The 15,357-nt window shown below is 34.2% G+C and overlaps 2 protein-coding genes, 1 long non-coding RNA gene and 1 other non-coding gene across 4 annotated transcripts; 3 read left to right on the forward strand and 1 right to left on the reverse strand.

Annotated features, from left to right (window-relative positions):
• Positions 1-4,065: 4,065 nt before the first annotated feature.
• LOC140871582 (uncharacterized) lies at positions 4,066-5,187 on the reverse strand. The gene has a single exon (XM_073274154.1). The coding sequence runs from the start codon at positions 5,117-5,119 to the stop codon at positions 4,247-4,249; it is 873 nt and encodes a 290-aa protein (XP_073130255.1). The 5' UTR covers positions 5,120-5,187; the 3' UTR covers positions 4,066-4,246.
• Positions 5,188-7,876: 2,689 nt separating this feature from the next.
• LOC140872200 (uncharacterized) lies at positions 7,877-8,577 on the forward strand. The gene is made up of 2 exons (XR_012147771.1): positions 7,877-8,110; positions 8,312-8,577. It is a non-coding gene; the product is annotated as an uncharacterized lncRNA (long non-coding RNA).
• A 75-nt stretch (positions 8,578-8,652) lies between these two features.
• On the forward strand, positions 8,653-8,724 carry LOC140872386 (small nucleolar RNA snoR60). The gene has a single exon (XR_012147806.1). It is a non-coding gene; the product is annotated as a small nucleolar RNA snoR60 (small nucleolar RNA).
• Positions 8,725-11,783: 3,059 nt separating this feature from the next.
• On the forward strand, positions 11,784-14,037 carry LOC140871674 (scarecrow-like protein 8). Its single transcript, XM_073274300.1, has one exon. The coding sequence runs from the start codon at positions 11,960-11,962 to the stop codon at positions 13,805-13,807; it is 1,848 nt and encodes a 615-aa protein (XP_073130401.1). The 5' UTR covers positions 11,784-11,959; the 3' UTR covers positions 13,808-14,037.
• Positions 14,038-15,357: the final 1,320 nt, after the last annotated feature.

The following is a 15,357-nucleotide window of genomic DNA, read 5'->3' on the forward strand; positions in this document are numbered from 1 at the left end:
TATTTTTTCCCCCCAAAATACTGATTACTTTAGTGATCAATTTAACTTTTTCCAAAACCACCCTGTTCATCCAATAAAATAATATCCAGTAAAATAATTATAGCACAATAGTGTCAATTTTAATCGAAACGTATTTACAAAGCACATATCAAGTGATTTTCTTTTAAAATTGTCGTTCAATTTTGTGTTTTAAAGTGTAAGATTTATGAGATTAATATATCGGTGGACTCTCAACTAGAAGTCTAGAACTGGGAAAAAATACCGAAATGCCGTTATACCGCATTTATTGTTCTTAAAAAAAACCGTATATATTTTCGGTATCGGTATAAGATTTTCAAATTTTTGGTATTTCGTTATACCGAAAAAAATTCGGTATACACGATATCGATATGATGCCGCGTATACCGATATATTTTTTTTAAAAATAGTTTAAAAAATTGATATACACGATATTAATATGGATTTATGTCATACCGAAATTTTCATGTCGGTATACCGAAATTTTCGATACGATATCGGAAATATCAGTACCGAAATTTTCGGTACGATATGCGATATTCGTTGAATATCGTAGTATACCGTACCGAACCACCCCTACTCAACCATTTAATCGAGTTATTATTCTCGAACTTTAAAATCTTGATTACTTAGCATACTTGGCACATGCAATGTGTATTTATATAACCATATTTGCACAAACATGTGCGGTTGTTAATTTGTGTTCCAAATCGGTTGAACGGATATTCTGAAAATTCAATATATAGATTTGGGCAACCCTCTCCTTTGAGCTCAGAGCTCAAACTCATCGTTATGTGTAGTCACTTTTTAATATCACATAAATAATAAAAAGTTTGATAAATTCTAAAAATGAGTAAATGAATTGTTAATCATAATAATTAATAATAACATATATATACCATGACTCAGTGATATATAATTTGTTTTTAAAAAAAGAATAGTGAAGGCAATAAAATTCAAGAGCATATGTACTACTTTGATGTTAAATAAATAAATAATTTATTCATATTCATAAATATTCTGATTAATCAGTCACCCATTTAATATATGCCACGCAATAATTGAGAGGACTAAAACGAAAGCTCGCCTCTCAACTTCCAGCTCGTGAATAATTCTTCAATTATAATATTAAATCAGCATTTGACTATATTTGTTTGGTCCCTATATTTGTAGGCCACCATTTTTAAAAAAATTGGTGAAATTTAAAATTTTATATTAATTTTTTTAAAAAATTAACTAATAATTTTATTTCATGTCCATGGCCACATATATTATCCCCTAAATTTGCTTGGATATTATTTTGTAACGTGTTGGGTTCCCATATTAGATAAGATGCTATTTTTATAAATTGTAGTTTATAATATTTTGGGTTATTGGACTTATATATTATTTGCGCTTTTGGGCTTATTGTGACGTAATAATATTTAATAAGTATTGACAAGCACTTGGACCTTGATAAATAAATTATGGAAAAATTGCTTTTTTGGTTCTATATGTTTGTCACTTTGCGATTTCACTCCTTTATATTTTCAGATTTCAGTTTTAGTTCGCTATCTTTATTTTTTTTGGCAATTTTAGTCCTTTTTCTGATGTGGCGCTAACGTGGAGCTGACGTGGACAGTGCCACGTAAGCATTTTCGAATAAAAAGGACCGAAATTGCCAAAAATTGAAACATGCAGGACTAAAACTGAAATATGAAAATATAGAGGACCAAAATCGCAAAATGACAAATATAAAGGGCCAATTTTGCACTTTTCCCATAAATTATTTCAATCACAACTCAGATTATTAGTTAACTAATCAGTTGTGTTTTAAGTAAAAAAAAAATTGTTTGGGGGAGGTTGTCTTACAATCGGCTCACAAATCCGAGATTTCGTTGTAAATTTTGGGACATCATCGTCAGAGATATTACAAGTTATCGACAATAATCAATTTTAATAAGGGTTGTTAACAAAATATTAGAACATGATATCTTGATTCTTGAAAAGTAATAAAATTTCTTACACAAAAACATGGTATCATGAGTCAATTTTGTGTGAAGAATTTTAATTTTACTTGACTAATGAAAATGTATTAATTTTTAAATTAAAAAATTATTGTTTTTCATTGTAGATATAGATCAAGTCGATTTATCTCAAAAGAAACCTACTCAATTTTTTTTATATTATATTTTCTTCCTTACGAATATCCAATATATCTATACCTATTTATTAAGCAAGAATGTCTTAGAGAAACTGCATGATATCTTGGTATGACAATACTAATTTTGAAAATTCAAATTATTTGTAAAAAAAAAAGTAGAAAATAACTAATATAATCCATCATATTTTAACTACTCCTTATGGTTAATATTCTTAACCCAAAAACTTTCATTTTTTGTTTTCATAAATTTATTAGAGTTTTTTTTTCGAAATTTATTTTAATAAAAAAATTTAAATTTTTTGTCACACACAACGGGTGTGTGCAAATACACTATTATATATATATATATATATATATATATATATATATATATATATATATATATATATATATATATATATATATATATATGAGTTCTTTTATGGTGTCCAACACTAAATGCACATTTCATGTCCACCATGTACAATAGATGAGTTGACCGGTACAATAGATGAGTTGACTTGTACATGGTGGTCATGAAGTGGACATATAGTGTTGGGCACCATAAAAGAACTATATATATATATATATATATTGATAATATCCACTTTTTATTTTTGGGAAAGGCCACATAATTGCACACGGGCCTCAAATATTTTTTTAAAACCCTCTCCTAGTTGGGCCACCTCAACCTGTACCCCTTAAAAATGCTTAAACTCCGTGACAAGATAATATTTGAGAGTATATCTTATTAGTTCTATAGGCATCCTTACGACAGTATATTCTTGAGATTGTGTTACACGTAGAGCGACTCAAAAAGATTAAAAAATCTCAACATATCATACACAATACGACGCCTCGATTTTATTTTAGTTATCCATTGAAATGAGCAATTAATTGCGTCCATATATATAATTTGCGTGATGACTTGAAACATCCACCAAAAGGACAAATCAAATGCCTTGCATAATATAGTTGAATTCAGCTTCCCATCTCATCATCTCATTGTTGCATGAATATTCCCCCAAAAAATGCAATCTTTCACCATGTTAAACTCATTTCTCAACTGGATCTTACTCCTTTTTCTCACAGGGATGGACTTGAGCATATGGGTATTTCAATCTCACAATATTCTGTGAAAAAAAAACATATAGTTTATATCTTCTTGTAATTTGGATTGCAGAAATTAGCCATGCAAAGAGAGGTTTTACGGGTTCATTCGATGTTACCCCGAAGGATAGATCGTATACTAACATCGAATTTTCCAGGTTTTACAAGGGGACTTTTTTGGTATCGGTGTGCAACTCTTGGTTTTAACGAAGGAAGGTGAGTTCTAAGAAACTGATGCTTTGTTAGTTTTTGGGCCCAAAGGTTTTACTTGCTGGTCAGGTTAGCTTTACTTACATCTTTGCAAAGAGTGAGCTGTAAGCTACTGTGATTAAAAACTTAACTAGATACTTGAATTCTCGAGGGTTAAAGAATGAACCTTTTTTTTTTTTTGGGTGTGTTTGTGCATAAGAGTATTGAATTTGTCATTTGTGTATTTGCATTTAATGATGAAATAAATTTTATATTTAAGAATGTTTAATTGAAACTTATACACACACAGCCCCTACAAAACAAATACAGTAGAAATACACAAAGACACAAACAGCCCCCACACAAAAGTAATAGGGTATAAATGTAACCTTCCGATTAGTTTACATTAAATGCTCCAACTTGGACTTTAATTCACGCTTTCGAGCATCAGATTTCCAAGAAGGCAGACGACTGATAATTGATAAATACCACTATAATCTATTTACTCATTTCTTGATACAAACTCATTTTTCCTTCCAATTCGAATAACATTGTGCATTTTTTTTAAAAATCTTACTTGAGAATTCTGCTTACTATAATCTAATTATTATTGTCGAAAACAAAAGTAGAAATAAACAAAAATCCTTTCATAAAAGCAAGGAATGGATTTTCAACAAGGGTCATTATATTGAAATTATTTAAAAACACAAATTCAAATGAAAAGTTGGGGGATATGGTGATGAAAATTTTCCCAGCAAAATGCATAAATAGCATCGAAATCAAAATAATAATGTATCTTAATTAATCCTAGTAATCATCCCCATCGTAACCCAAATCATCCTCCACACGATCCGCCGCCTCATCGGCGACATGGTCCTCCAACGCATCGAACCCCTCCGCCAGCGCAACTCCGCCCAGCACCCCCGCCACGGCGCCCACGGCCAACCCTGTTCCCATCCCCCCAAACTTGCTCTGTTTCTTCACCTCCACAGGCGCCGCCTGCCCGTAATAGCCACCCTGCTCATATCCCCCCGGCTGCCCGTAATAAGAAGGTTGCCCATAACCCGCCGGCTGCCCGTAACCCGTGGGTGGTTGTCCATAGCTCGGCTGACCGTAACCCGGGTATCCCGACTGTGGACCGTAAGCGGGTGGTGGCGCGCCGTAAGGATTTCCATACTGTGGTGGGGGTGGTGCACCGTAGTCCCTCGACGCAGGCGGAGGCACGCCGTACGGGGACGAGTGGGCGAGGTAAGGATCCTGTGCCGGAAGGTAGCGGGGTTCGCGTACGCTGAGTTTGACCTCTAGCTTGCCGTGTGGCCTGCCGGAGGGGCGTTTCAGGTCGAGCTTCCGGTCGTCGAGGGAACCCAATCCGACTTCATCGACGACGTTGCGGAGGGGCAGCTTGGCGGAGCCGATGAGAGGCTTGGTGCCCTCGGAGGCGTCGGCGTGGACGATGTCTATGTAAAGGGTGGATTCCTCTATGGGGGAGTCGAAGGGGATCGTGAGCTTCTGATCCCAGTAAGGGGAGGTGTCGCCTTCGTCGTCGACGCGGGAGGAGCGCTTGTTCTTGGAGTCGACCCACACGACGGCGTACGGCTTCAGCTTGCCGTGTCGCCAGTTGACATTCTTGAGGTCCTTGGCGGAGGTGATGGTGACTTCAACCTCGTACCGTGATGCCATTTTTTCAGTTTGTTAATTTTATATATATATATTTAGTTTGGGGGGGCATTGGAGAAGAAACGAGATTGGGTCATTTATAGGGCGGAGTGGCTTTTGTTTGGGCTTCATTTTTGAATTTATTACTGATATGCCACCCAGGCTTTTTCTTTTGCGGAAAGACTCTTTTACCCCCCATTTTTAAACATTGTTAAAATAAAAAAGAGTAAGGGTAAATTGGTGATTTCAAGTGGGGGTCTGGAAGTCCTGCGTTGGGACTTTGGATGAAAATTGAGCAATGCCTTTGGGGAGGTGGTTAATGAAATGCCTAATGAGACAGGACTTTTCGGAGGTAGAAATATCTAGTGCTTCTCAATAATTTCATATAAAATAATGCGCTAGTGTTGACCTTGATTTTAAAATACATATCAAATTAAATTAAAATTAAATTAAACACAAATATTTTTATGTCAAATAATACTTTATATTATACGTCCATAAAAAAATATTCGAATCCAATAATATAAATTAATTTTATGCACACACAAAGACACATATATTTATTTTTATTTTTTTTTTAAAAGCCATAAGGTGATTCGTGAATAAATTGACAAAAAATGTTGAGGAATTGGAAAAAGTTTTGTCAGTATAAAAGAATATTCTTACCTTAACGTTTGGTTACGTACGCGGGTTTCACACGGGATGCTTTTGGCCTGCTTTTAACTTCTGTAGGTAGTCAATCTTGTGTTTTTGTTTTGTTTTTGGCTTTTTTTTTTAATAAATAAAAAAATTAGTGTAGTCGATGTTTTTTAGTTCTGAGGCCACATCCACGTGAAAAAAAAAAATGGCGTGGAATTTGAAAATAATGTGTTAAATAAATGATATTTTATAAGCCTATGAAAAATATACGAATCAATGGAAAATTCTTTTGATATTATACGCGTTTTGAGTTTAAAATGAAATGTGAAATATTAAATATTATTTTCCTTTTTCTTTTTAAAAAATAAATACATAATATAAAAGTCTCAATCATAATTCGACTCAAAACAACACCGAATATCGAAAATATATTATATGTATTTTTATTTAAAAGGTTTTTCCATATAAAAATGTCGGATAAAAACAGCGCAATTTGATTCGATGTGATGAGTCCTAAAAAGTGGCCCTCCCACATAGCGCATATTAACATTACTCGTGGAACGTGAATGGCATTACATAATAATAATGTGAGCATTGATTCGCCATTTGTCATCAAGTTTTCGACTTCGTATTAATTATTCGAGTTAACCTAAAGATAGGTGTAACTGGTTAATGCGTTGTTACCTTAATAATTTTTAAAATTCACATTTGTTGATTTGCATTAAAATTTATACGAGATGAATGATGATCTCACGGATAAATTTTGTGATACATATTTTTTATTCAAACTGACACTTTTAAAAAGGTAATTTTTTATGTCAAATATAAATTTTTCATTGTAGATATATGTTCGATCGACAAATAAAATCTTCTAACAAATAACAACATTCAACAGACATACTCTAACAAGATTGATAAACATAAAAAAATTAATGGTTTGAATGATAAGATAGATAACTTAACTAAATTTAATTATAATATTATATACCTCTATAGATATAAGATATATTATGTACACATGCAGAAATACTTCAATTTTTTTGAAATTATTAGCATCCAATGTATATATATATACATACTATTATATAAAACATGATCACACTATAATAATTACTTTGAAGACACCAAATTTACTTATTTTAAAATTATCTTTTTCTATCAGCTACCTACTAAATTCTTTTCACTTCTCCATGTTTTACTTTAAAAAAATATAAATATAAAAAATTTCTTTTTTACACAAGCAAAATGTATGTATTTTTTGCTAATATATATAAAATATCAAACATGACTATGTGAGTGATGCGTTGAAGATAATGGTGAGCTGGCCCACACACTTATCAAATAATTCAAATTGTGTGGGCCCTTGCATTCTTTTATAGCCCAATCTTTTTATAAGAAGATACTAATAAAAGCCCATGCAAATTATATCAAAAGATGCTAAGTTGAAACTTGAAACAAATTAAAATAAGAATTTTGACGATTTAGGGAGTGCTAGTAAAAGATTATATTTTTTTAGAATTGATTAAATTTATAAATTATAAAAAATTAAGAAAAATCAAAAGTTGGTAGTGTTTGAAAACAAATATGAAAATCTAAAAATCAAAGTCTAAAAATCAAAGTTGTGCAATGTTTGATAAATAAGTGATTAGAGGAATTTTAACATTGATCTAATAAATAGAATCAATTTTGGAGAATCATAATCACCATATGACTAACTTTTGAATTTCAATTTAGTTAAACATAAGCCAACACATAATTTGAGTTTTAAATAGCTTTTAGAAAGCATTTCCCAACTTTTTCTAATAAAATTTTAAAAATTTTATTAAGAAGAAACTGAGAAGTATTAGTGTCGCACACTACAACAACATCGATACTTTATCAAGATTTTTTAATGGATTGTTTTAAAAATGAGTATAATAATATTAGTCCATTAATTATTAATAATTAATATCATCAATCGATTAATTTAATGAAATGTATTTTTGGGATGCCCCGAATTCACGCACATGTTAAAAGTGTCTCACTCGGTTATACTCATGGGGCTAAAATGGGAATTTGCAGAAAATAAAACCCTAGACTCAAATTACCTTGCTTTATATATAACTAATGGAAATGCACTTCATTATATGGCTCAACCTTGTGAACTCCTACCTTGTTCCTAGCACAGACACAAGCCTTGATAATGCATTTAAAGTAATTTATTGCGGCGGCGGCGGAGGAAGTGCAATGAAGAGAGGGGCAGAGGAAGTAAGGTAGTGGTGGAGCCGCGGGGACATGAAGGTTTTTTCATTGCCAAGGGAAAAGAGGATGCTCTTTGCACCAAGAATATGGTTCTTGGTGAAGCTTTTTATAATGAGAAACGAATATCCCGTTCAGGTTTGGATTGCATTGAAATGATTTATTATGATGTTCCTTGAATTTGGTAGTTTATACGAAGAGATTTTAATGGTATATTTTGTGACGAGTGTTCAATGAATGTTGGTTATTTTATATTGCATTTTATTCGTCAAGATTGAATTTTTTTTCGTATTTCATATGTTTTTTCTTTTTGTTTTGGTTTATTTGCTGAGAATGAAGATGGAACTCAGACTGAGTACAGAGTGTGGAACTGGAATCGTTTCCGATCCTAGCTGGCTACAGCCATTGATGGTGGAATTGATAATGTTTGGTTTAATTTCATATTGATCATAATGTTGTGTGTGTTGGAAGGCCGCACTTACGTCTGTTGCTACTTGCTGGCCAGTAGTTTCCTTCCTCCCCTCAAGTTTTTTGTGTTATTTTTCGAGTTTCGATAAAATTTATGTTATGCAAGTAACTTGAACAAAAGTTTTAGTTGGTTTCTAGTTTTGTTTTGACATGATTTCAGTCTTATGAGCACCATCTCTTTATTGATTTTAGACATTTATTTCTTTATGAACAAGCAGATGATGAGTTACTCGGATTCCCCTTCAAGACATCTTGGGTGATGCACAAACCGAGTTTCTGATGCAATTTTAATTAATTTACACCAGTTATGATGCAGCTTCATTCTGTATATGTTATTTATCGATAGCTCAGTTCCCCCCTCCCATTTGCTTCTGTTCTCAGCATATGCTAGATCCACCACACTTTTGTCTTCGAATACTAAAACATGGAGATAAGTGGAATGTTCCAAGAGGATGTTTTCTATTTTCTCATCAATCTAGCAACATTAAGGTGCTAACAAATCTAGCTGTGTGATTTTGAACTCATAAAATATTGGTTCTCGAATTCCATTACTAGTATTCAAGATTGGTAAAAGTCAAGAGTTTGCCTCAAGGTGGATTTGTCACACTAGAGCTTTATTGGGCTAAGGTTCAAATAATGTTTTGAGCTTATAGAATTCTCCAATATATTTGTTTATTATTATATATCTTAGTGTATGTATGTACTAAAATACACGAGCTACTTGTGAATCATTGATCACTTGTAGGCCGTTTGAAATAATTTTGAAATATTGTATGAACAAAAGCTCAAGTTCTATAGTGTTGAATGCAAGACAAATAGTATTGGAGCGTCCTTAGTCCCATTGCACGTATGCTACAAGGATCTATCACATGTATGTGTCAGCAACCACAATTTATGTATAATGATAAAAAGAGAATTACATTGAACAAAAGCTAGCTAGTCCTTTCTCCTCAGCAAAGCTAGTTAACACTTAAAGAACGAAATGAAGCTCATTTTATTATTTTCTTTCCAATCTAAACTGTAACTGCCTATGGGCCATCCAGACTTGGGCCTTAATTTCCTTAAATATCTAGACCCAATAATAATTGGGTTCGTAACAGTATGCTAGAAGATTGGACCTGAGCTCTTGGTATGGAGATGTACCAAGGAGATGTATTCTCATAGATAACCTTGTGGAACTCTATTTGCCTTACTTTTCAGGCCAGAATATTAGCTCTGAATGCAGAGGCTGTATTTTCCCAGGAAGTGAAGAAGTTGCAGGCTCATCAATTCAAACCCGCCGAGCAATTATGTTACCCTTAAACCCTTTGAACGCGACCATGCTTGTGTTGTCGGCGGCTACCGTGTGCCCAAGAAACAAAATACTGCAGCATAGGGTAATCTCAATATGTTACTCTCTATTATTGTGCCCACACCATTTTGCATGGTGAAGAATTGGTATTGTTTTGTTTAGAAAGACGACAATTATTTTTTCGGTGCGCATTGAATAATATGAGCCAACGAGTTGCTAAAGTAAGTATAATTTGAATGTAGGAAGATTAAACAAAGTAGTTTTCTTTTCATCACTTTCTATAGTGCGCGAATGTCCCGAGGCATTGCTCGCAAATGGGACCAACTAAAGCATCGGCACGATTATCTCGATACATATTATGGTATTTCATACGATGATGCGAATGTGAAAATTTCAGGGTTTTTTTTAATTGTGAAATTAACCACACTAATTAAGGTTTAACCGTATACACTTGTATATCGACACCTGTGACAAATTTAGGGTTAACTAATTACGCATTATTGGCACTACAGGCTACAGCACTGATAATTAAAAACAATGATGTAAATTGGTACCGCATAAAAAAACTATATATGTCATGTTTAATTTGTTTAAATTTCTATGAAAAATTAATGAGGCTAATTATATCCCATATATATGTTTTAATTTGTAGTGAAAAAAACTATATGAAAAGCTATCGATCAGTTAAATAAAACCCACAAATGCCTTTAAATTTATACATCTACATGAAATCATTTTTTCGTTTCAAAAAAGAAACTATATTTTAAATGAAGTAAAAAATATTTATATAATTATATCTTTCTTGAATTTAGTAAAACTTATTGTAAATCAGTATTTTTGAAACTCTAATTAAACACTGAACATAAGAAAGCAAAACATATATTTATTGCACTCGAATAGTCGAATGTCCATCTCGATTTTGAACACATTTGGCATGACCTAAAATATACACATGGCAGCGGCTGTGGGTTCAATTATTAATCAAAATAGATGTATATTTATGGACATGTTATTGTAGTTAATGATATGATAACACGTGTTTTCTAGCTTTCTGGCTTTTTAAAAGATAAATAATTTATATAAGAATTTAATAGTTGGATGGAGTTTAGCTTGTTGATTATTCTTAGAAGAATTCCAATTATAAAATCTTGAATGATAGAAATAAACTTTGATGGACTTAAACTAATACAGGATGATTTTTAAATGTTCCTCGAAGTGTAAATCAAATAATCAATTTTAATATAAGGTTGCAAACTTCGTATCGACACATGCAATGCTTACACAAATTTAAAAATGTCGTGACAAGACACATTATTCATTGCAAAGTAATGGCTTTCAGCCTTTTATTTCATCAATCAATAATTAAATAGAAGAATACCCTTACATTCAATGTAGAGAAATAAGTTTTAAACTATATTATTTATGATAGTAGTTAACATTTTAAATTTCTAATGTGTGCACGCCACATATATATATGTATTATTATTAATAGGCAAGTATTTTTTTTTTCTATGAGCAAACTTTGAGTATTTTAAATATTCATCCTGACTCCTGAGACATATTTTATAAATCTCACAGTCACGGACCAAAATGTAACAAAATTAACTCTTCAATTTCAATGTGCACCGCATTAATATCAATTGCATGATGAAAATACAAATTTCATAGTTTATTTCATAATCCAAATTTAATACAAGACTGGAATAATAATTTGCAACATAATTTCATTACCAATCATTATTGTACGTATAAATTAATATGGGAAACAAAATTAATGAATTAATTAATACTTTGTAAAAATGCCGTAAACTACGTGTGAGTTTCACGTGAAGTTTCCTCGCGTGATTATTTCGAGAACCTGTCGTGTTGGCTACCAAAAACACAGACCCACAAATCCCAACCGTCCATTGAACGTCAAATTCCTGAAAAAACCCAAAAAAAGGTCGTATATCCGACGGTAGAGAACGCGTTAGCTTTTAATTTTCAAAATCTGGAAAAATAAAGAAAACACGCAACACAAGTGGCACACAACTAACTCCTCTCAAAACCCACTCTTCTTTTGATTTCAAGTTTATCTCTCTCTCTCTACAACATTTACGATTCTCTCTCTACGAATTCATTCCAAACTTTTCTCTGTGGTTCATACTTCATAGAATATTTAGATAATTTCTTATACTCTGAAAAAGTCTGAATCGAGAAATCAAAATTCAAAGTTCTGGGCTGAGAAGATGTCTTCCGGGTTCTCCGGCGGCGTGCCGGACTTCTTCACGGCCGGGAGGAGATCTACCGTTGTGCCGACGAATATGAACCTACAGCAGCAAGGCTCTTTCCGTTCACCTCTCTCAGGAATTCCGGCCGACCAGAGAGCCGGGATCTTGGCGAGGCGGGGACCCGATTCGATGCCGATGGGGAAGAGATCGCTTGCTGAGTTTCAGCAGCAACAGGATTTTTTGAAGCAGCAACAGGGATTAGAGTTTTATCTCAGAAACGTGAAGCCAAGGCATGGTTACCAGCATGCATCACCCACATCCACCCAATCGACGGTAAATTTACCTCCGGCTTCGATGGAGATTTCATCTGTCTCAAGTTCTCTGATGAATAACGTTAATCCCCGGTGTGGCCTTCCGATTCTCAAGCAACAGAGTCCACAAAGTTTGATTCTTTCAAACACAGGCAACGTTGTTTCCACTGGTACTTTCTTGCCAAATTTGGTTTCGAACAAGGTGTCTGTAGCTTCGGTTCCGAGTCAGGAATCGGAGGAAAAGATGCTGAATCACAAGTTGCGGGAGCTGGAAAAACGGCTGTTGGGAGATGATGACGATGATGATGCAGAAGAAGTTTCTACTGTTACTGCAACCGAGTGGTCCGAAACGATGTTGAATCTCATCAACCCCGCCGGAAAACCCATGTCTCCGTCGCCCAGTTCATCGTCTTCTTCGTGTTCTTCCACTGCAGCTTCACCTCTGCTGCCCTGCCCTAAACAATATCTGATAGACGCCGCCGTGGCTATTTCCGAAGGAAAGCCAGAAATCGCCTCTGAAGTCTTCTCCCGCCTCCAACATTTGACCAACGAGAGGAAAACTTCAGAGCAGCGGCTCGCAGTTCACATGATTTCAGCCTTGAAATCTCGCGCGTCGCCCATAGAGCATCCTCCGCAGCCTGTAACAGAGCTTTACGGTGACGAACACTACGCAGCGACACAATTGTTGTACGATGTGCTGCCGTGTTTCAAGCTTGGATTCATGGCCGCAAATCTAGCCATCCTCTCAGCCGCCTCAGAACGAGGTATGAATAAGATTCATATCGTGGATTTTGAAATCGGACATGGCGTGCAGTACGTGCATTTAATACATGCACTGGCAGCAAATATAAACCGAGGAAAACCCTCCGCCATGTTAAAGATCACAACTTTCACAGACTCCGCGGCCGCAGAAAAGCTCAAACATGTCGGGGAAAGGCTCAAATATGTGGCAAACCAAAAAGGCGTGTGCTTTAGCATACACATAAAAAACTCAAGCACCACCAAAGATTTGAGCCGTGAAAACCTGCAAGTACAGTCCGACGAAGCTCTGGCCGTGAATTTCGCATTCAAACTATACAAAATTCCGGACGAAAGCGTATCTACAGAGAACCAACGGGACGACCTTCTCCGCCGCGTGAAGATGTTGTCCCCGGCCGTAATGACCGTGGTGGAGCAAGAACTGAACACAAACACCGCCCCACTGGCGGCGCGTGTGAGGGAAGTCTGGGATCATTACGGTGCGTTGCTCGAATCTCTAGACGCGACTGTTTCCGCAGAGAATCCCAACCGGGCAAGAATCGAAGAAGGGCTTTGTCGCAGAATGAAAAACTCGGTGGCGTACGAGGGCAGGGATCGCGTGGAGAGGTGCGAAGTTTTCGGGAAATGGCGGGCCCGGTTCGGGATGTCCGGGTTCAAGATCCGACCCATGAGCGTTGATTCGCTCCGATGTAATTGGACACGTGGCAACCCAGGATTCACCGTGAACGAGGAATCTGGAGGCGTCTCCTTGGGGTGGATGGGACGAAGCATTACCGTGGCATCTGCTTGGTATTAAAAAAAAAAAAGAATTTATTTTCTTGGGTTTAGTTAGTTAGTTAATTGTTTCCTTTTTATTATTAACCAGAAGCTCAACTAAACAAAAAAAATGTTGTCTAGTTGTCATTAATTCATTATTGGTTCACCTACTTTTTTTTTGTTTTACAATAATGATAATAAAAATTAATCCATTGAGCAATTTCGACAATTTGAAATCTAAGATGATCTCAGAAATTGCAATTTCATGTGTATCTTGCTTTGTTTGTGAATTATAGTTCGTAACAAAAATCTGAATTATGTCCACATAATTAGTATGCAACAAAGGTACAGTCCCTTTGTGTGTCCATATAAACATAAACAGCGTATTAAATAAATATTGGTGTAAGTGAGAGAGTGAAAGTATTAAATGAAAATTGAATGATGGTGAGGAATGCAAAGCGTAACTTGTGATGTTAATCCATGACATGACACCTTTACATTTCTCAATAAATATCCAACAAGGCTGCCAACCAAAAAGCTGACATGGAATAAAATTTTTACTATATTTTTTCCTTCTATGACACTGTAACTTTATTTTTATATATTTGTTTTTCTAAATTTCTTTTTCTATAGTGAGACTACATTTTATTTTATGTAGGGAAAAATGACAAATATAAGAAAGGCAACAAACCAAAACTAATTTTTTTAAATAAAAGAAAAAAACCAAAATGGTAAAGCGAAAAATAAATTTTATCGTCCAAAAGTTACATGCTTAATGGATTTCAAAGGTTTCTTAAAACCAAGTAAATTATTAAATTCATTTAATTCAACTTAAATATGTATCGACTATGATCGACTAGATTGTCACGACTCAACCACATCCTTAATCACTTAGCTAAAAAATAAAGGTATGAATTATTTATGAGTTTGGACTTTGGTGAGTCTTGACTTGTTGTCAAAGATTATCGGAATGATTTATTTTCTTTAATCAAACTGATTAAAAATTAAAGTAATCTGATATATATCTCACGAATTTACTTTGTAAACCTGGATTTTAGATCAATGATATATATGTATCGGATACTTTTGGGGTTAGAATTACCATAAAATCAATCATTTCTATATATGCTTCCAGTCAACTAGTCTTTTTTTTTTTTTTAATATCTAAAATTATCTCTACATGATTAATTACTAATAGCAACGAATCCAAATTAATTTGTTCAAATTTTATGTATAGTTTTTTTGAAACCAACTAAAATATTTAATGCGCAAATCATCTCGATCTACAATATCACAAATGTGATTTGGTGGATTTGACCAAGTACTAGGATTAGCAAAAAAATGGGATTCATTTGCTAAAGCAGGAGCAATTCCATTGGCTAATCGACTTACATAAACAATAGAAAATGACGGTTCTGGTTGTAATATTATTTGACAGTCTTCGATTATGGAGCCAAATTCAGATTTATTGTTCTTAAAAGAGTTGAGAACCCTCACAATTATCTGTGCATCCATTTCAAATATCACACTTTTGAAATTCATACCACGAATCCATGAAATTTTATGTATAATTATTCTTGTAATTTAATA

This window comes from Henckelia pumila, unplaced genomic scaffold (genome assembly GCF_033568475.1).
Source record: "Henckelia pumila isolate YLH828 unplaced genomic scaffold, ASM3356847v2 CTG_461:::fragment_3, whole genome shotgun sequence".
Taxonomy (NCBI): Eukaryota; Viridiplantae; Streptophyta; class Magnoliopsida; order Lamiales; family Gesneriaceae; genus Henckelia; species Henckelia pumila.